The following is a 21,522-nucleotide window of genomic DNA, read 5'->3' as shown; positions in this document are numbered from 1 at the left end:
GAGAGAGAGAGAGAGAGAGAGAGAGAGTCTTTCCTTCACACTCGACTATGCTTCATCTCTTCATTTTCTTTCACATCCCACACTGAATAATTCTTCTTCCTTCTTTTTTCTCTGTACGTAATTGAAAATTCCTCAGATTATCTTTCTCTAGAAAAGAAAAAAAGAAAAGAAAAAAAAAACATTTCTCTTGCACATATGTTTGATATCGCATTACATCATCAAGTTGTTCACCGTCAGTCTCAACAACCTGTTTTCCCGGGGCATTTTAGTCACAGTCGTCTTCTAAGTTCGTCCAATTTAGTCCATTAAAACTAAATCTCTATCTAATGTTACTCTCTTATCGCTCCTCTGTTTCAAACTCTCCAAAGAAACGAGGTGAGTAATGGTATGATAATGATGAAAAAGGAGGAGGAGGAGGAGGAGGAGGAAGACTAGATTGATTAAAATAGAGAGAGAGAGAGAGAGAGAGAGAGAGAGAGAGAGAGAGAGAGAGAGAGAGAGAGAGAGAGAGAGAGAGAGAGAGAGAGAGAGGAAGGTGAAACAACATCGCTGTCATATAGCGCCATGGAGGAATAGAATGAGAAAAGGAAACCAAAGAAAGGGGAAGGAAAGGAAGGCAACATCACTGGCAGTCTCCGTCCACCAGCGACGAAGGGAGAGCGCTCGGTCCATGGAGCCGACGGGAACCGAACCCTCCAATGAAAGGCGAAGGATGTAAGTAGATAGCACCGCCGACCACTTTTCAAGCCCAGGCACGGCGACAAGTGACTTCCCACTGCGAGAAGAGGAGGTGAGAAAAGAGAGAAGTTTTTCTTTTAAAGTGAATTCATGGCGTTTTTTTTATTACTAACGCAAAGCATCTCATTCTAACAGGCTCAGCTCCGCCAGTCATGTCTTCAGGAAACTCAGTACGAAAATGTTTTCCCAACACTTGATGAAATTGTCAGACTTATCGCGATGTGTACGATTCACAGCACCACATGTTCAAATAGACCCTGCAGTTGTGTGTGTGTGTGTGTGTGTGTGTGTGTGTGTGTGTGTGTGTGTGTGTTAGTTGTCATGAAATAAGTAGTGTTGAGGGTAAAATAACTTGCGATTTTTCGTTTTGGTAATTATTTTGGAATGGAAATGACACATCCCTTGTTTGTTGATATGTTCAGATATGACATGTACGAGAGAGAGAGAGAGAGAGAGAGAGAGAGAGAGAGAGAGAGAGAGATACGCAGCCATCCTCATAAAGAAAATGTTAAGGTCAAGCCTCATGGGGTATACAAACAAACAACACTGGTCGCTATGAGAACACTTAAGGGGCGTCTCGTTAATGTATTCGCTCACCACACGCACTCTCACAGACTTTGGGAGATCAAGAATATGAATAAATACATGTGAAGTGAATTTACTTTGTACTTGATCCAGACTGTTCAGATTTCAGCCGGTTAATAAACACTGGAGTAAGACCAAGGCTGTTATTCACTCGCCACCCACTGATCATGATGCAAGTGTTCGGTATTCAACAATTAGCAATTACACAGGTGACTGGTAGAAGATGCAGTTTGTTTAGGAGCTCGTTAAAACACATTATAAAGAAAGAGAAGAAAATGAAAAGAATCAAAAGGTTCCGTCTCACGTAATAAGTAGCGCATACCGCATCTGTTATCAGAGGCCATGGTGTGTGACACAACACCAAACGCGAACCTTCATACAGTCCCGTGTGTGTGTGTGTGTGTGTGTGTGTGTGTGTGTGTGTGTGTGTGTGTGTGTGTGTGTGTTCGTTTGTTGTTTGATTGACTGGTTTAAAAAAGAAGGGCGCCGCAACATCTCTGTTAGATAAGACTGACAGTTTCAATGAAAGTCAGATATTTAGTTAGCCTTAATGTCCCTGACCATATTCCGAACACTTCTGCCCGCATCTCGACTTCCTGAGAAAGTTGAAGTTACATAAGTTACATAGGTTTTCAAGCATGTTGTTTTTATGGTTCTAGTGACAGACTAATAAGATTTCTACATTATCAACAGGAGAACCATTCTTGAGAACCCAGCTAATCGTATCTATGGCCTTTGAAAATAGTGGTGATGAGAGAGCAGAGCGTTTCAGAACACGGGCCACAGACAGAACAACCAGTGTCGGGTTTGTACATCCCTCTGGCGCTGTCTTCGGAATACAGTTGTTATCAAGATTTGTTTTCCTCGATAATCTATTTTGCAATTACTGAACACTATTCTATGGCTGGTTGTTCTAGATATAAGGATCTAACTGTGGTTTTAAATTCCCTTGTATTCAGCTATGAAATACTCTCCTATTTTTTTTCCTACCTAGTCTTTCTCCTTTGAATACAGCTGTTCCTTCTGCACAAATATTCTGTGATAACGTGCTGCCATCTTTGACATGCAGCTGTGCCCATGCGGGTCGCCATAATAAGTGAGATGATTACATTTAACAGACGACATTGCCACAGCACGGACGTCCCCACACGAGGTAGAGCTATATCACCCTTCGCTGGTAAGTAAAAAAAAAACGATATTTAAAATGTGTGTGTATGTGTGTGTGTATGTGAGATACAACTATTAACCTATGATCAAATCGGAAAATAATGTCTTTAATAAGCACTGTGCTGTATGATGCTGCGTGACTCTGCGAGAGGCAGTGGTGATTCTTTGTATAATGGTAAAGGTGATAGATACGAATATGCTATCCTTAGTAGTACAAAGCTAGTGAAGGAGAGGTGACGTAGACCAGAAGTTTGCTTGTGAAAAGTATTTGGTAAAAGGTAAATATATGTTCTGGCGCGTTCATCATGGATTTAGAAAAAAAAAAAAAAAATCTGACTGCTTATGGGGAAAGACTAGTTTGAAAGTGTGTGGGTTTTCAATGGCATACGGTCAAAGAGAGCGAGGGGGTGTAAAGTTTATAGCAGCAGGAAATATCAGACAGATAGTCCTTGTCGCCAGACACCTCGTTACTACTACCGCTGCTGCACACCCACCGGCCGGGGGATGCCTCAGGGGTCGGCTTCTTGACTCTACTAATGTACACAGTTTTGGGCAGTTAAACTGAATGTCACTTCCCAGCATTCTGAATTGCATCAGCAGCAAAAGGATTCCAAATTTATTTATATTCAGAACATTTCTTGCGACATTAGAATATGTAAATTCCGTTAATAAATTGTATGATATTCATAGAACAGAATAAACAATTCTAGTATGCAGGAAAACTTCGTAACAACGGAGACACATCATAGCACTCCATTTTAAGTAAAATAACGTATATATATATATATATATATATATATATATATATATATATATATATATATATATATATATATATATATATATATATATATATATATATATATATATATATATATATATATATATATATATATATATATATATATATATATATATAAAGGGAAAAGATCCAAGGGCAAAAATACATTAAAATATTGTTGCTGTTGATTCCAATTTCCCTTGAGACAAACAGATTAATTAACTAACCATTAACATCAACATGGCAAGCAGCAGGACAGCTAAATATATAAGTTTATATTTCATAATGAGCATGGTTCATGTTTAGTAATAATCAAAGCAATAGTCGCATCTTGATAAAAAAAAAGTCATAGCGAAAGGGTAAACATGACATAGGACGCTGAGCGAAAGTCACTGTGCAGTGTGACAACAGTTCGTGTAGCCAACTGTACAGTATATAGTACTTTTCCTCCTACAGGTTTACGACAGTTGACGCCAGCATGGGGGACAGACTGAACTCGCTGCTCATCACCACGATGGGTAAGTAATGCTTCATTACCTCCTGCCACTGCTCTCCGGCTTCACCTCGTGCGCGCGCGCGCGCGCACACACACACACACACACACACACACACACACACACACACACACACACACACACACACACACACACACACACACACACACACACACACACACACAATGACCAATGCTCATCCTGTGGTGTCTCTTCAATTCATGAATATTTCATTTTATTTATTTATTTATTTATTTTATTTATCTTTGTATTTTATTTTATTTATTTATTTATATATGTGTGTGTGTGTGTGTGTGTGTGTGTGTGTGTGTGTGTGTGTGTGTGTGTGTGTGTGTGTGTGTGTGTGTGTGTGTGTGTGTGTGTGTGTGTGTGTGTGTGTGTGTGTGTGTATGTGTGACCATGTTGATCAGTGCGCAGTCGTCATACAAAATGGTGTTTTACTACAGACATTAGTAATAACTCGTTTCCACCAATCGGTAACATTGTAATTTTAATATTTCTATATATTCATTTGCATTGTCTAGGCAAGCGTTTAAGTAGTGGTACGTGGAAGACGTACAAAAACAATTTCATGATACAGATAAATGAGATTAAAACAGTTGCAACAAATGGCTCGTATAATATAGTTTTTAGACGGAACAAAATGTACGAGGTACGACATGACTTGGCATCGCGACTATTACACGTATGCCTCTTGTTTCAGGATGCGTGCCGGCGAGGCTGGTGCTGGCGTTGATGTGTCTGCTGGGATTCATCAACCTGTACATGGTGCGGGTGAACCTGTCCGTCATCATAGTGGCCATGGTGAGGAGAAATACTTCTCTTGAAGGCCACCGAGCGCCCTGCCTCTCTTACCTGCCAACCAACGGCTCACTCGGTCAGTTGCTTTATTATTATTATCATTTTTTATTTTTTTTACGAAACGAGATGAGTGGAGACAGAAGATGGGAGAGAAAGATCGAGTGAAAATAAGCAGTCATGTAAATTATTGCTGTGATGCGACGTGGTGTGCAAAACATCGTACGAAACAAGTGGCTTTACCTCAAGTATGTACGTGTGTTGGTCTTGTCACTGTCACCGCTGTCATTGCTGTTTCTGCACTGATGTTCCTCGGTGTTTGTGTTGTTGCCGCTTTTGATGATTTAATACTAAAGACATAAATAACAAATGAATAAAGTCAGCTGTCGTGCAAATACAAGATATAATGGTTCTTACTTTGTTAATTTCATGATTTTCATCTTAACAAAACATCCTTAAATAGTTTATATTATACATATATAATATATGAATTTGTAATAGATGCTATAACTACAAAAGTGTAAGTGCTGAGTGGCAGGAGGCTCTCGTGAATATAACACTGATAACCCATCCCACTCACAAGTTGTCCCATTGCCTCTGATCGAGTGTCCCGCCTGCACAGATGACGGAAAGGCGGGAGCAGCGGGCATAGAGGACATGGACCAGGTAAGGAGTCACATTCACGTTTCATGAAGTCTGCCCTCAAAGCTGAATTACCACAATGTTCTATTCTTTATAAGTGTACGTGAAGTGTTTGTAATGGCTGTCACAGGAAGGCGAGCTGGAATGGAGCGAGTCTGTGCAGGGCTTCGTGCTGGGCAGCTTCTTTTACGGCTACGCCATAACCCAGGTATTTAGTACTACAGTACCAGTACTTGTATTACGGCTCCATAATCCAATACATAGTTCTTGCTTCTCTCTCTCTCTCTCTCTCTCTCTCTCTTTAATATCCTGTACAAAATGTTGCAGATCGTAGGGGGCCGCGCCGCTGAAGTGTACGGGGTACGATGGGTGTTCGGCAGCTGCATACTGGCGGGAGGCGTGTCAGCTTTACTTTCACCTATTGCTGCCAGAACGCACTACGGTCTTCTCATCACCGTCAGGTTCCTGCAGGGCATGTGTCAGGTAAGCAGAGTTGTAAGGGCTTGGGCATTTTGGTAAGTGGAGGGGAGGTGGACGGTTGCTTAGTGGCATAGTGAGGGAAAAGGAGAGGAGTGTGGTAGGCAGTGGTCTGGCGGCTCATCGCAAGGGATGGGAAATAGCGGGCAGATGCAAACCTGGGATGTGCAGTGATCTCTACAGACAACACGTTGCTGTGGACGATGGTGCCAGCTGCTAATAATGTGGTGTATTATAGGGTGTGTCGTGGCCATCTATGCATGCCCTCATCGTGCTGTGGATCCCGCCGTTGGAGAGGCCACGGTTCATCGGCTTCGTTTACTTCGGTGAGTCTCGGAGAGTGGTAAGGAGTGCAAAAGTGACTGAAAAGTGTGATGAAGTTCTGAGCGAAGTGCATCAACGTTCCCTGACGGGTTATATGGTGAGGATGAATGTGTGGGGTGCTACCATGGGGATAGGGAGCTTCAGGAGGCGTCAGGGTGTTGTAAGAACGTAAGTTGGATTCATAAGTTCGAACTTCATACACTATTCTCAAGTGCGAGGTTCCTTCAGCGACCCAGCCCTACTCCTTTGCAGCAGAGAGCTTCCAGTAGCCGAGCAGACGCTATTACTTACAGTAATTATAAATCGTCGTCTTACATGTGTCCTTCACTAAGAAACCTCGTCTTCCTGTGCTTTACCATCTCTCTTATGGTCATACACTTCTTCGGCTGTGTCGTTTCTATAATTGTCTAAGTTAAACTAAGGTTGCCAGGTGTCCTCTGTTCATCTTACTCATAAGAATAACATTTATGATAATAAAGATCCATTGACTCTAGTTTATAAACAAACCGCAGACTAAATCTGAATCATCTGAGCCTATGAGAGTCTTGTCAAAATAAGAAAACATTTGCAGTTGCCTATGTCTACATAAAGTGAGCATTAAGAATTAAAATTTTGTTAAGCATTATTTAGCCCTGAGCCAGATACAACAAATGTAGCTATACACGAGAGTCTGTAAGTATAGTAATGTATTAACTTCCGCTTCAGCCCTTCACCAATCTCTCTTCTTGCTTAGTGTCTACAAAACTATAACACATTTTCCTTCATCCCTCGTCAGTCACGGCGATGTCAGCTTGGTTGACATTTGTGGTGTGCGGCTTCATTATCGCCGCCTGGGGCTGGGCTGTGGCCTTCTACGTGACGGGGCTGCTATCCATATTGTGGTGCTTCTTATGGTTCGCCTTCATGTACAACTCCCCGGCGGAACACCCCAGGTACCCCGTGACGGGCTCTCTCTTATTCTAAAACAATGAAGAATTGTTCTAAAGGCCGAAGACAAAAACTATGAGCAACCGGGGATCCAATCTTCGAGACTTCGTAATCGAGACATAGCGATTGCTATGCTTCAGGTGGAGTTAAATCAACCTTAATTGTTCTACCACTATGTGGTTCTCCTTCGTCCCTTTAGAATAACTTTTAGTGTTTTATGGCAATGCTTCAGCTTTCCATCCTAAGTGATCCCTATTTGCTTTCGTTTTGTTCGGATTCTTTTGGAACCCATTTTTTCTTTCTTCAAATTTCATATTCTTCACAGTGTAATGTTTTAGCCTTTGAAAGATGTCGAATTGAAGTCTTGATAAGATAGTCAGCGCACATACACAATCATGTCACAGTGATCGCCATGGCTCTTGCGTGCTATACAGGAGCTTTCAATCGTTCCCTCATACCCCATTAAATTCAGGATCTCCAAAGCGGAACTGGAGCACATCGAGACGACGGTGCAAGAGAGTGGCTTCTTCTGTGGCGGTGATGGTGCAGGGCAGAAGCAGCACTACCATCGCCCACAGCGTGTGCCGTGGAAGCAAATGTTTTGCAGCCTGCCAGTGTGGGCCATCCTGGTGCATGGCATGGGAAACACCTGGGGCATCAGCATATACTACTCTCAGCTGCCCACATACATGAAGAACATCCTCGGTTTCTCCATAAAGTCGGTCAGTGGCCAACATTTATACGAGTCTAGTCTGTCTTTCCACTCTCTATCAGCAAAAGGAGACAATAATCGTTATAAAACATGTAAAGAGAAAACAGTAAACATATCTCTCTCTTAAATGGCGTGAAGGAAAAGTTTCAAATGATCAAATTAGCTCAGTTTTCACGATATTTTGCTTCTGAAGGAATAGAACCCGTGAAAAGGACGGAATGAACCATCCTGTACAGTGTTAAGATATACTAAGAATGAGGAAACGGATTTTCATTTATCTTTATTTTTTCTATTTATTTATCTATTTTTTTTAGTATTACTCAACCTCCTGATCAAAATAAATAAGTAAATAAGTGCTTGATGCACACTCAAATTATAGTCAAAGCTCTTTTTTTTTGCCTCAGAACGGCGTAGTGTCAGGGCTACCGTTCCTTACGCGGTATTTGGGCGCCATCACGTGGAGCAGCCTCGGCGACGCCCTCACCTCCCGCAACTACATCTCCGTGCTCACCTGCCGCCGAGTCGCCAGCATGATTGGTCAGTGTTCCGAGAGGTTCCCGTTCTTTGACATCCACGTTAAGCCTTAGCTCTCTTCTCTATACGGCGTATTTCTTTTTTTCACTCTTGAAGTTAGTAAACGAAGGACTGTTCCTCAGACTTCCTTTACTCAATTCTTCATGAGAATACACCAAACTCCGGGACGGATTTGGCTCCAGGTGTTGCTTTGTTGGCATGCATGTAGGTATGGCGCTGTGCTACACCTCATTCCGCTGCAGAAGCGGGTCACTCAATGCTCCTGTGGGTTAAAATCCAGCAAAAAAGATATCTCTATCTTTATCATTTAAGAAAAAAAGACGGAGGCAGAACGTCCAACATTCCTTAAGACATCTAAATAACGAAACGTTATTTTTAATGTTTAAAGACACCTAAATAACTGAATAGGATTTCTAATTATCATCAGCATGGTGTTAAATTTTTACTAGTGAAACTTTCTGCGCAATATAAAGATTACTGTTTGCCTGTCAATAATTTTCATTCAAACTCTGATCAAGGTCTGTGTCGGAGGTCGGGCAAGGTACACTCACGCATAAGAAGCATCGAAGTAAATCTACAATTTCTTGCAGGAATGTGGGGGCCGGCAGTAATGTTGGTTTGCGTCGCCTACATTGGTTGCCACTGGCAGGCAGTGGTCATCTTCATGTGTATAGCACTGTTTTGTAACGGTGCCATCTCCTCCTCTGCTATGGTTAACCATACAGACATCGCACCCAACTTTGCCGGTAAGCCAACAGCCGTAGTGCTCGTGATTATTGCGCCATTAGTGAGTATGAAAAATCCATAATCTTGGTTGGTCTTTGGTCTAATGAAGCGTCTCCGTCACATCCTTGTAGCCACGGTGTTTGGTGTGGACAACACTATGGCCAGCGTGGTGTCCTCCATCGGCCCGGTTGTCGTCGGGGTGATGACAGACGGACAGGTACTTAACATTCTCCTACCTCTGCTTATGACCTAAACTCAACCTCTGTCATTGTGAGAGTGTGTGTGCGTTGTTCAATATTATGTTTCCGTGTCGCCAGGTGTGATGATAACGGTGTTCTTTATTGTTTCCTTCGCCACAGCAAATGGTAGCCCAGTGGCAGAAGGTATTTTGGACATGCGTGCCGATCTATTTCTTCACTGAAGTCTTCTACCTCGCCTTCGCCTCTGCCACTGTTCAGCCTTGGAATTACATTGGACAAATTCTTCCATATAAAGAAGAAAATCAAGATGAAGAAGAGCAAAGACAAATCCAACATCTGTAATTAACACATTATGCTTTAACCTAAGCTCAAATACTAGAGGAAAAAAAAAATGCAGACAATGCCTTCCGTGTACCGGATTAACACTGGGCGGGCAACTTCATCTCGTCGCACAGAACTGAGTATTTCATTCCAATATGAATGTAATGTGTACAATGAGTTGAAGTCCATTAATGGATTTAATAAAACTATAGGTAATAACTCTGTGATTAATTCAATTTCACCATTATAGACAAGCTATTTGCTGCACATATTTCCCTGTGATAGCGTGTGCGTATATATGAGTATATGAATGTCAGATTTCACTCATGAATGATGATAATGATGTTTATACTATGTTAGACATTTTTGAAATGAAAGGCGAGGTCACAAATAACAATAAGTTAAAGAAATTACACAGGAAAATAATCCCATACATTGAAAGGTTGTGGGAAGGGCGAGGTGAGATGACGGTCTCCAGCACGCCACAACACACCGCAGCAACTTCACACCTTCATAAAAAGCGCTACCCAACCCCTAATACCCTAAAAAAAATATAAGGGATTAGGGATATTCCTTACGAAACGAGACTGAAGCTTTTAAATTTACATTCCTTATTCCTCAGGCGTAGGTTAAGAGGGAACCTGATAGAGGTCTCCCCGTTCCTCCTACTTTCCCTCGCTTCCCCTTTGACCACGTGACCAAGCCGTCCAGCTAGTCTTTGTCCAGCGGTGCGTCCCACAGTCAGTGGTGGCCCGAGAAAAAGAAAGACGTACTTCAGAGAGCTAGCAGTGTGATATTCTTATTGGTTACGTAAGTTATATAGTAACCAAGGGGGGATATTAGCTGTATACCTCACCTTTGAGTATTGTGTGAGCCCTGCGGGAGGCTTTGTTTGCGCTGCTCTCAGTGTTTGAGAGGAATTGCCTTGTGGACCCTACTGGTGATGTGCTTGTGTTGGCGTCCATCTTAGGAGCGGACACAGTCTCTCCCTTTGTCGAAATCTAGTGTCTTGTGTGGCGCGCTCAGTTGGGCTGCTTGGGTTACCAAGGTCGCCCAATTCTCAACTGAACGCTCTCTTCGAGTGGCGCGGGTCGCCCGCTCAGTTGAGGCAGTGCGCTCTATGTTCTGATGACGTCACAACAATGATGGCCGCCCAACCATACTTACATTGGTGTTATACTCGCTCATTTACTGCAGATGATTACAATACTGTCTGCATATATGCAATGGCATGCACTAGCAAGTAAAGTTCTTAAATATATAAAAGAATGAAAATAAAGGAAATAGGATGCGTAATGAATGCTATTCGTAACGGATCTTCACCAAGAACCTTTTCGCCGAGGACAGCAAGTGCTCCGTAATACAAACCACTAAGTATTTAAGCGTTAGCCATATGTTTACTGCTACAAAGTTGGGTAGAATGTGGCCTTTTCCATGACAATGTCGATGATTTGTCTACAGTATCCCGGGAGGTGTCCAAAACCGTTCAGTTGGACGACTCGGGCAACTAAGGTTACCCGGGCCGCCAGTCGCGGTACTGAACGCAGCCGTGGAGTTAGTGTCTTTGTTGTTAAATGTAACTGGTACCTGTTGTGTGTTACTGTCTGTCTCTCTAGCCAGAAAATATATATTTTGTATGTAATCCATGTTAAACTTCCGTTTCTCCAGACTCGTCATGGTTAAGGGGGACAGAATCTGTCTTGCCGAGAAATCGAAGATTGATTAAACTCGAAGCAGTGTGCCCTAATATCTTATAGAGCAGTGGGTGGATGTTGTTGTGAGCAGTTTGCTAATAAGCAAAATCTTGTCGTATGTATGTCTCTCTTTCCTGTGTACTTACGAGTCCTTTCTTAGCAAGTGCGATAAGTTTACGTTATATTCTCCCTGTGGGTTGAGACAGGGTGGCTTCCTAAAGGCTATAAGTGTTTGCGACCAGAGAATTGCCTCGATTCACATAGTAATTTGCACCACACTGGGCAGCTTAGTGAGAGATAACCTGAATCAGGGCAGATGTAAGAGGGTCCGGGCTTGTGGTGTGTGTGTATATATATATATATATATATATATATATATATATATATATATATATATATATATATATATATATATATATATATATATATAAGAAAGACGACACTGTACTAATAAGTTGTGGCATTTATTTGTATTACAATAGAATGGGGATAACAAATGTCTTTCAAACTTGTTGTCCATGAATTCGAATAAATATTATATATATATATATATATATATATATATATATATATATATATATATATATATATATATATATATATATATATATATATATATATACATATATACATATGAGAGAGAGAGAGAGAGAGAGAGAGAGAGAGAGAGAGAGAGAGAGAGAGAGAGAGAGAGAGAGAGAGAGAGAGAGAGAGAGAGAGAGAGAGAGAGAGAGAGAGAGAGAAACACTGAGGTGCCGGCCCCCGAACAGGAACGAAAGCGGTAGTCAAAAATTACAGGATAAGTGTCTTAAAACCTCCCTCTTGAAATTATTTAAGTCATGGGAAGGTGGAATACAGAAGCAGACAGGGAGTTCCAGTTTACTAGAGAGAGGGATGAATGAATGAGAAAAATGGTTAACTCTTGCATTAGAGAGGTGGATAGAATAGGGGAGAGAAAGAAGAAAGTCCTGTGCAGCGAGGCCGCGAGAAGAGGGGAGGTATGCAGTTAGCGCGCGCGCGCGCGCGCGCACACACCCACACACACACACACACACACACACACACACACACACACACACACACACACACACACACAGAAAACATCCAGTTGCTCATGGAATTAATGGCCAGTGGTGGCCTATTTTTTCTGCAGGAACCCGAGGTGACGCAGAGTGCGGAGGGTGCCGCGCAGCAGAGGGTCCTTAAACCTGAGGATATCACCGTCCAGGACGGTGTGGTTCCTGTAGTAGGGACACAAATCCTTAATCTTTGACACGCACTGCACACGGTAATGTTGAAGGTGCGCAACCTCTGTTGGGATGCGGAAGGGGGGGCACTTGTGTGTCAAGCAGGAAAAAGCAAAGTGGTTGTGCAGTGTGAGCACCAGCTGAGGGTCATGGAAAGCTTTGATGAAACGTTCGGGTGGTGTGTAGTTGGCAGCGCGATACAGGTGTTGCAACATGTGCATGAAACGAGGTATGTCCATCGCCAACCCGTGCTTGTCCTGCATTGAATCTAAGAAATACACGTTGCGTGCGTAGTAAGAGGCGTATGGATGACCCTCTCCCGACATGACCTGAGGCGCCACTTGTTCCAGCAGCTCCTTCCAGCTTGGGACTGCTCTAGGCATGATGACTTCGTCAATATCGATCAGTACAATAAACTTGTAAAGGTTCATATTTCTATATAAACAGTCATTATAGGGGATTAATTCATTTCGCCGCTTGCTGAAAATCTTGGCTTGAAGATACCGCCTGACAAGCCCGCGTGCGGTGGGTTGTTCACCTGGAAGCGTCAGACTCCTCACATCAACTTTGCCCTTGGACTCATAATGTTTTAGTATCTTAGAGATGTTAGGGTGTATTCCCAAATCATACACGAACACTTTGTCAGCTCCTAACAAGAAAAGTAGTTCAAACCACTCCACCATTCTCAAACTTATATCCTCGTCAAAATCCATGCCCTTCACACAAACAGCAAAGTTACTTTTCTCTCCTTCAGGTAGAGGATTGTGAACCACTCGCAGGTTGTTGGTGGACCGGTCGCAGCGTCCTTCCACCAGTGAAACTGACTGCGGGACTCGTTGCCTGTGTGATTCAGGAATGACGCACTGCAGCAAGTATGACTGCAGGGTGCCTTTCCTTTTGTTGTCACTGGCACCGATCACAAGATGCCGATACTCGACCACCTTGGCCACTACGGGGGTACCCTGGCCCTCGTACCACAGCTGGCAGTGAGTCCTGACGGCAGGTTTGATTCGATCCGCCATGCCAAGGATGCGTACAGACGGTCCTGGCCGAGTGAGGGTGCGGTTATCGAAGAATGCGCTGTACAAGTAAAACGTTCCATCACTAGAATGAAAGACTTGCCAATAGACGTTACTGAAGGACAAGTCGACGAGGGCAGGATATTTGCCGCATTTACTGACCAGATGCGGACGTTTCTCAATGCCGTAGAGTGGCGGGAGGTTGTACACTCGACCCACCACGTCACCCAGCTTCTCCCACGTGCTGTTGTCCACGTTGGCTCTCAGGTGAAACAGCGCCCTTGGGATTACCCGCGACGGTCCGACGGAGGTTCTGTTGAGTAGATACTATTATGGTGTGCCTTGTTTCTGTGTTCAACTACTTAATACTCTTTATGACAGCATATGGCAAGATACAGTGTGCGCCCCTATTCACAAGCATTGCCAAAAGCAACAAGGCACCTGAAGTCTACGCCGAATCTGGCGAGTGGCGGAGCACGGTAGTACATTGGTAGCCGAGTGTTTGTGCTTAACATCCCATGTATGCTGACGGAAAGAGAAAATGATCAGTAATTTTGTAATGCCTTACTTAGAGAAATTGAAATCATGGGAAACTTTACAAATCCATCTTGAAATGTCTTCAAGCAAAATTTACTGTAAAATACTGCATCCAAGTACCTGAGGCCGATCCAAAACACAAGCGCCAAGAATGGGATGGGAAGTATTGGCCATGATTGGCAAGGACGAAACCTCTTCCACACCTTCCATAGGGCAAGTGACGCCGTGTTGTGGGAGAGCTTCATCTGTAATCCGGTAAACGTCGTCTTCAGCGCAACTCAAGCACCATCTAAAGAAGATATATATTCCTCTGTCTCTGTCTGTCTGTTGGTCTGTTGTGTGTATATACACACTGTTGTGTGTATGTATATATATATATATATATATATATATATATTGTTGGTAATTCACTGTTGTGCATTTTTACAATATGACTGTTAATCTTAGTAAAATTTATTTAAAGTTATTAAAGTTACTCACATTAACTACAATTGGTGTCATATTTTTAGTTATCAATTCTAGTGTTTCATGTTTTCCATGCACCACACGTGTTGCGAATATAATATAATACAATAGTACAAGTAACAGTAACACTTATGGAGTTTGTAATAAAAGTACATACATGTGTGTCCTTAGGAAAGAAACAGGAGCATATCCACGTGGATTCACTCAACTTTGTACCGTGTCCCCATTGTATGATTGGAATAACTTATCAAACCATCAAAACACGCCAGGCTTCACGTAGTACCTTCTTGTTCGTTTTTATTTACTTTTTTTTCTTATCGTAGGAAGGCAGAAGAAAATGTGGCGTTATTACTGTGAAATGAATGGTGCTCTCATGAGCTTTCCCGGTGAGTCCCCAGGTTATACACACGCCTGCCTTCATCTAGATTACGATTTTATCTGATTTCTTTCTCAGTGCATGTTTTTTGTAATGAAGTATCGATGCACATTCTTAGGTACTGGTAAAGGCCAAAAAGATATGGAGAATTGGAGAGCAAAGGCAGTGTGCAGTGTCGCACACGTCCCAAGGTGTGATAATTCTGCTGAGAGTTACGATTTCATCCACTCTAGATGCTGTAATAAGGCCCCGACACAAGAGTACGGCCACGAGAAGCATCCCGGCTTCCTCAGTAGTTGATATATTTCCGTGAAAAACTAAAATGAAACAATACATTTTGCAGCTGGTGCTTGAGCTGCTGGCGAGTGTGATCACTGCCTTCTGCGCTTCATACTATTCTTTTTTTTTTTATTTGTGCAAAATTTGTCCTAATTAGATAAATTCATGTAGACTTTCGATTACTTCATTCTTTACTTCAGTTTTCTCTGATATGACTCTGCTGAATCTCGCTTTTGCTTCCTTCACATCTATCTTCAGAATTTTGAATGTTCTAGGTCCCTCTATGTGATTGCAAAATCATTTGCTGTTGTGTACTTGCAAATTTTTTTCATTAGAACAATATTATTGTGCATTCTTAAGTAGTTTTAATTACAGTCTTTTTTTTAAACTTCTTACTGTAGTGAACAGTTTAAGATAAACAGTGTCGCCTTGTAAGACGCCTTTCTGAACTGTATTTTCTCGCATAAATGTTCCTTTAGTTCCTTCACCCTGACGATTCTTTTAATGCACATTTAATATTATGGATGATGATTCCTATCGCTTACAAAACAAACAAACGAACATAAATTATTTTTTTCAACATCCTGATTTAAACATTCTGTCGACATGCACGAGCATGTAGATTGTACTGTTTGTTTATTTATTTATCTATTTATCTATTCATTCATTTATCTATATCTTGCTACTATTGTCTATAATCTACATAACAAATTTTACGGATGTCTGCTTTGGTTGTTGGCACATCCTGCCAAAATACAAAAGTTTCACAGTACACTTTCCAGATTTATTTCATTTCCGTACCCGCGCGTTGCTGCGGTGGTCACAGCCGTCCTCCTTCTCGCTCGTCTTTCATTTAGTCGGATAAACTTAACACTGCAGCGTTTTTAGCACGGAGATAAAACCACACGATAACTCACCCAAAGGAGCACATCTACGTGGATGATAAGAGCACTTAGTATAAAAGCTGGTTGATGCAGACCATTCTGAGCCAACAGTACTGCACAAAATGAATCAGATCCCAGAGTATCCAGAGAAGCGATCACCTCATCCTATCATACTCCTCATCACAAAGACTGCAGTGCCCTCTCATGGTAACTATCACTATCACAAGCAGTGCCTTTCATGGCAAACAGTGAATGTGAAAAAAATTATTGAATATCGTACGCGGCCAGTAAGGAGTGCTCGCGCCCTCTGCCACGCCACGCTACAATCGTTCACCGCCTCTGTAGGTAAGGACCACTCTGGTGGCAAGAAACATTGTTAAACACCAAATTATATAGTCGCCTGTGTGTGTGTGTGTGTGTGTGTGTGTGTGTGTTCTATACTGATGCGTACGTTCTCTTCCACAAAAAGAGGAATTAATAACAACATTAATCACCATAACCGAGGAAAATAGTACCTGCAGAGAGATGGTCTGTGGCAAGGTAGTCCACACGAACCCTGACCTTTCCACAACTTGTGCTAAGGAGGAGGCTCTCTTTAGCTGTAGCTGTAGAAACGACACAAGACGAAGGATGGTGTACGTAGATGTACCTCACTGGCAAGGTTGTGAGTGTGAATGGCTTCACGGCTGACTGGTGGATGTGCCGCTCTCACTGAAGTACCCGCACAGATTCAGTACGATAAGGACAAAATTCTGGCGCAGGTGTTCTGTTATAGACATAATATAAAATGTAGACGAAATGTTCGACAATATGTATATATGTATATATATATATATTTTTTTTTTCTCTTTGTGAAATTCTAATGTACATGAGTTCTGAATTTCGGTAATGTAACTGAATCTATTGATTTTAATTCATATTTGTAGTTTAAAATATACATACTGCAGCGACCACCCCTCTCCCTTGGTTGCTGGCACGGAGGCAGGAGGGTCAGCAACCAAGGGAGAGGGGTGGTCGCTGCAGGGATACAAAAACACCAGGCTGACTTATGGCACTTCCTTATTTCCCATTGGTACAGGTCACGAATAAAACGTTAACACAACTGAACCCAGTCAATATTTAGTCAGTGGCACACCACAGATCCTTCATAGGCAGACACAGAGTGTCCACACACTGCAGGGCACCTACAGAACCTCACCCCGACACGCTGAGAGGAGGAGGCAGGCAGATGCTGTAGGCGTAGATTGCGTGTCTTTCCGGAACAGACGCTGAACAAACGGGCTCTACTGATGGTGCCCACCGAGCTCCTCACGTCACCCCTCCTTCCAAGGCAGAAGTTCCGGATGTAATAGAAACAAGGCTTCGTAGCAATATATTATCCATGGGAAAAGCAATGCCGATAAGATAGTGAACAGCAAGATACAAATGTGTATGCGTGTATGAGTGCAGCAAGTGGTTGCATGTGAGGGCGGCAAACCATGTATAAATTAGTGTACAACATAAGATATTATAAAACATTATAAGATATTATCTCCCATTAATGATAATGAAGAATAAGGTTTGTAATTAGTGCATTCTACCAGATTTAACAAATGGGAGAGAGATCCGAAACATCCGAGTGAAGGAAGGGGATGACAGGGACCAAGGAAGATGATGGCTACGATGATTATAGTGGTAGTGAGGATGATGGTGATGATGGCGAGGATAATGATAGTGATGGTGGTGATGCCGTGCAGGTGATGGGGATAGTGATTAGGAGGAGGATATAAAAATCTTGGATCTAACTATCGGCACTGTAAATTAATGACAACTATACATTAATATAACCAATTTAGAAGAAAATCTCCACGAATTAAGTCAATTATCATTACTTTGACAGAAGGCATAGTTACTAATAAGCGTCCTTAAAACTGCTCCTGCCGCTGCTACATCGGCGCTCCAAGTGAGGTGTGTGAGTACAGATGTGTGTAAGTTAAGGACGTGAAAAGTTAGTGAGAGAATAAGTGTTGCTTCTCACACGAAAACTGGTCCTCTATCACCTCTCAGCTCTTTCAGGACTGTTAGAGTATCAGCCTTATAATGCTTATTACAACAACATAAAAGTTTATGATGATTATAATGACACTAAAGTCGCAGTACAAGACATTCTATCTCCTCGCTATTCTGTCTATCTTTCTAACGAAGAGTGAATCATTATCTTCACTCTTTCACCCCATTCACTGGTAAACTAGACCTCCCCTCTTACTTATCGTGCTTCATACGATTTTACCTCTTTAACAAATACAAGTTATCGTCACACATCTATGTTTCTGTCTTCTTCAATGTCTGTTATAGAAAGGCATAAAACTGAACGAACACACACACACACACACACACACACACACACACACACACACATTTTTGTATAATGATGAACTGGCGAAGAATAGTTATTCACAATAGTGAAAAACAAGACAACACGCTTCTCTTAAGGAATGGAGAGAGAGAGAGAGAGAGAGAGAGAGAGAGAGAGAGAGAGAGAGAGAGAGAGAGAGAGAGAGAGAGAGAGAGAGAGAGAGAGAGAGAGAACCTTTATTAGAAATGTTCGAAATTAAAGGCAAAATCACAAATAACTATATATTAAAGAAATCACACAAAATAAATAAATAAATAAATAAATAAGTAAATAAATAAATAAATTCCATTCAATGGAGAGTTGTGGGAGGGGCGGGGTGAGGATGATGGTCGTCAGCACGGCACAACACCACGGCAGGAAGTGGCCATGTACTCCTGGCAGCGCCGGAAGATGTATGACTTGTTGTCACACCCATTAGGAGTCAGTAGGTGTGGAGGATGGGTGGTGTAGCCTCCCCCGCACCCCCCCAACACACACACACACACACACACACACACACACACACACACACACCAAGCCAAGGCCTCCCCGCCCTCACTCAAACGAGTTCCGCTATTCCTCCTACGCAATGACCAAGACGCGGCATCACCCCCACCGCCGGACTGCTCTACACAGCCTCGCCGCAGTGGAGGCGGTGGAAACCTCCTGCACCACACAGAGATACGGTTGGTTCTAACACATGAAAAGATGTGCTGCTTTCATTCCCCAGTGAAGTCCTTCACGCCGTTTCTCTAATAATATTTTCTCCGAAAGGAAAGTGAAATGGCACGCAACATGCAAGTTTATTTTATATTATGAAACATGATCATGAGAACCAATGTTCTCCTTTCCTTCACCTTAACGATAATCGTCGCTAACAATGACAGGTTGATAGTTACCAGATAAAGACAATTCTTACTCCTGCATTTAAATGATCACGACGGCATCCTTAACTTTTCAGCCTAGTGACGCTCAGAGCAGATGAACATCCCACCAGTCCACCACCTCCCCTCCGGCCCCCACTAACAGTGGAATGATGCACACAAGATGTTTGGATTTTAATGGCAGCAAGTCTACACTTCAGTGAGTTACGAATAAAAAAAAAAAAAAAAAAAAAGATTCTTGCCTTTAGCTTGGTAAATTATTATCTGAGCTCCCCCCCCCCCTCTCTCTCTCTCTCTCTCTCTCTCTCTCTCTCTCCATAATAATTTCGTCCTTGATCAGCCACCGAGGGCATCACTCTCAAAGAGTGTTACAGTTGATGTTCTTATCGAGGACTTTGCCACGGCGTCCCGCACCAGCGGGACACACACCACAGAAACAAGTTTCAGTTTAAAACATTTACTTATTTAAACCTACTGCTGGCTTTGTTACTTTTGTACCCACCGCCACTAGGTGCCAGGTGATGCACACTTGAAGACACACTTGAGGACACACTTGAAGACCTCGCCACTGATTAGTGAAAACACAGCAAGGCCAGCGTCAGGTGCTGCGACAAAGCATCGAGGATCGTGTTGCTGCCATCATGAATGCAGCTTCCATGATGCAATGTGAGAGGCAAACTGGCGTGCGGTCTCGGTAGTGCACCCACAGAACACAGTCCTGTAGCACATGGCCCAGCCTGTGGGTTTATGTACATATGCCTAAAAATCGGGACGGAGAGCAAGCAGTTTCCTAGTAACGTTTGTACTGCACAGAAAACAGGGCACAATAAAACTGTCAAGTCGAACCAAAGAGCCTGTTGTATCTGAGGCCGTGTTGCCACAGCCTCGCAAACTGACGAATTCCAGACATTACTAACTCACCACGATCTCAAAAGTGTTACCAAGGTTGTTGCATGCTGAGATCAGGTTAATATAGTAACTTAAATGTTTTCACCGCACCTCATTCAGATATGGTGACGTCAGCAAGCTGTCGCCATGAAAACCTGTCAGAAGTCATATATTTATTATTATTATTATTATTATTATTATTTTATTTATTTTTATTTTTTTCTTTTTTTTTTTTTTTTTTTTTTTTTTGTTAAGCACCATACACCGCCTCTGACATTTCAAATACCTGCTTTTACGGTAAAATTAACGTGCATAAACCTTTAAGAACTACCATCATCTGGAGGGATCGCACGCCATTTCTTAAAATGCAGGCATACTTTTTTTTTTGTCTTCGCAGCACATTACGTTAATTAACGCCATCCAGTCGGTTAATCCACATAACAACAGAAGAGGAATGTCTTACTAAGAACGTCTGCACAAAAAGTATTGGTGCGTAGCTGTAAACCGAGCAGAGGTGCTTCTTTTTTTTCCTGTCATCGGTAATGTCGCTGCTTCAGAAGGCGTCCTTGGCAAGACGAGGGCTGCTGCGGACGGGATCCTCAAGGAGACCCACATGACTTCTTAACATGGAACAGACATTCTTTATTTGCCGGGGTTTCTTTCTCTCGATTCTTCCGATGCTGCTTCCAGAAGGGCAAAGCACGAACTATACAAGAAGGCAGCAGAAGGGAAAAGCCAGTCGCAGGAGAGCTAATAATCTTTGGAAAGAATCTGGGGGTAATTTTGTTCTCTGCATGACCTGCCGATATTATGAAGGGTTTGTTGTGTGTGTGTGTGTGTGTGTGTGTGTGTGTGTGTGTGTGTGTGTGTGTCGGTATTGTAGCGGTGCTGGTGTTGTGGTGTATTTGGTGGCAATAGTGTGGTGTATGTGGTGATGTTATCTATGTGGAGTGTGTGGTGGTGCGGTCGTGGTTTTGTCATTGTGGTGGTGTGTGATGGGATACGGTGTGGTGGAGGTGGGGTGTAATGAACTATGTTCTAGTGGTGGAAGTGTGGTGCGGCGAAGTATATGGTGCAGTAAAGGACAACAAAAAGGTCAAGACAGATAGTACCTACAGTCAGTAAGCATACAAGAGAATAAAAAGAGATATTTAAGGAATCTGGTGCATTTTGGTAATCATCAGGTTTTGGCTGCATCAAGACCATAATGAAAACTGCACAGAAGACACGGTGGTCAGCCTTATAAGGGAGGAGGAGAGGGGAGGTGTCTTCGTCAGGAGTTCCTGTTTAACCCTCTGCGGTACTGCTGGCGGAGCGGTTTCATACCTAGTGATTTTCAAGCTACTGTAATAAAGGTGAAGGGAAGCTGCATGTGTAAATGTGAACGAAATAATGGATGCTGGCAAGCCGGGGTTAACTGAGAGGAAA

At 42.6% G+C, this 21,522-nt stretch overlaps 2 protein-coding genes across 7 annotated transcripts in view; one reads left to right on the top strand and one right to left on the bottom strand.

The window, feature by feature from the left end:
* The window catches only part of LOC135111163 (sialin-like), a 16,333-nt gene extending 6,673 nt beyond the window's left edge, over window positions 1–9,660 (top strand). Inside the window, exons 3-16 of one of the 6 annotated variants that reach the window (XM_064024192.1) lie at window positions 2,017–2,128; window positions 2,442–2,500; window positions 3,728–3,789; window positions 4,490–4,663; window positions 5,207–5,250; window positions 5,357–5,434; window positions 5,554–5,709; window positions 5,942–6,029; window positions 6,803–6,959; window positions 7,427–7,676; window positions 8,071–8,203; window positions 8,791–8,946; window positions 9,058–9,143; window positions 9,286–9,660. In XM_064024192.1, the coding sequence (XP_063880262.1) occupies window positions 3,750–3,789; window positions 4,490–4,663; window positions 5,207–5,250; window positions 5,357–5,434; window positions 5,554–5,709; window positions 5,942–6,029; window positions 6,803–6,959; window positions 7,427–7,676; window positions 8,071–8,203; window positions 8,791–8,946; window positions 9,058–9,143; window positions 9,286–9,468 (1,545 nt within the window). In that variant the 5' untranslated portion in view covers window positions 2,017–2,128; window positions 2,442–2,500; window positions 3,728–3,749 and the 3' untranslated portion in view covers window positions 9,469–9,660. Of the gene's footprint in view, window positions 1–2,016; window positions 2,129–2,178; window positions 2,501–3,727; window positions 3,790–4,489; window positions 4,664–5,206; window positions 5,251–5,356; window positions 5,435–5,553; window positions 5,710–5,941; window positions 6,030–6,802; window positions 6,960–7,426; window positions 7,677–8,070; window positions 8,204–8,790; window positions 8,947–9,057; window positions 9,144–9,285 lie in introns of those variants that run through there. The other 5 variants (XM_064024194.1, XM_064024191.1, XM_064024196.1 and 2 more) reach the window with 5 other exon arrangements.
* A 2,226-nt stretch (window positions 9,661–11,886) lies between these two features.
* LOC135111326 (uncharacterized) lies at window positions 11,887–14,218 on the bottom strand. Its single transcript, XM_064024548.1, has 3 exons — window positions 14,065–14,218; window positions 13,849–13,932; window positions 11,887–13,720 (listed from the first exon to the last, which is right to left on the bottom strand). The coding sequence occupies exons 1-3, from the start codon at window positions 14,187–14,189 to the stop codon at window positions 12,280–12,282; spliced, it is 1,650 nt and encodes a 549-aa protein (XP_063880618.1). The 5' UTR covers window positions 14,190–14,218; the 3' UTR covers window positions 11,887–12,279.
* Between the last annotated feature and the right edge of the window lie 7,304 nt (window positions 14,219–21,522).

The sequence above is a fragment of the Scylla paramamosain genome, chromosome 21 (assembly GCF_035594125.1).
Source record: "Scylla paramamosain isolate STU-SP2022 chromosome 21, ASM3559412v1, whole genome shotgun sequence".
Lineage (NCBI taxonomy): Eukaryota > Metazoa > Arthropoda > Malacostraca > Decapoda > Portunidae > Scylla > Scylla paramamosain.
Note: the sequence above shows the minus strand (reverse complement) of the source record. Positions and strands in the feature narration are given on the sequence as shown.

What these genes read in the sequence shown, in the direction of transcription:
- LOC135111326 (XM_064024548.1), bottom strand. Translation starts at nt 14,189, where the DNA reads ATGAAGCTCTCCCACAACACGGCGTCACTTGCCCTATGGAAGGTGTGG. An exon ending in GTGTTTTGGATCGGCCTCAG is followed by an intron (nt 13,933 to 14,064) that starts GTACTTGGATGC and finishes TCTTTCCGTCAG; the next exon opens with CATACATGGGATGTTAAGCA. An exon ending in AGATTCGGCGTAGACTTCAG is followed by an intron (nt 13,721 to 13,848) that starts GTGCCTTGTTGC and finishes TCTACTCAACAG; the next exon opens with AACCTCCGTCGGACCGTCGC.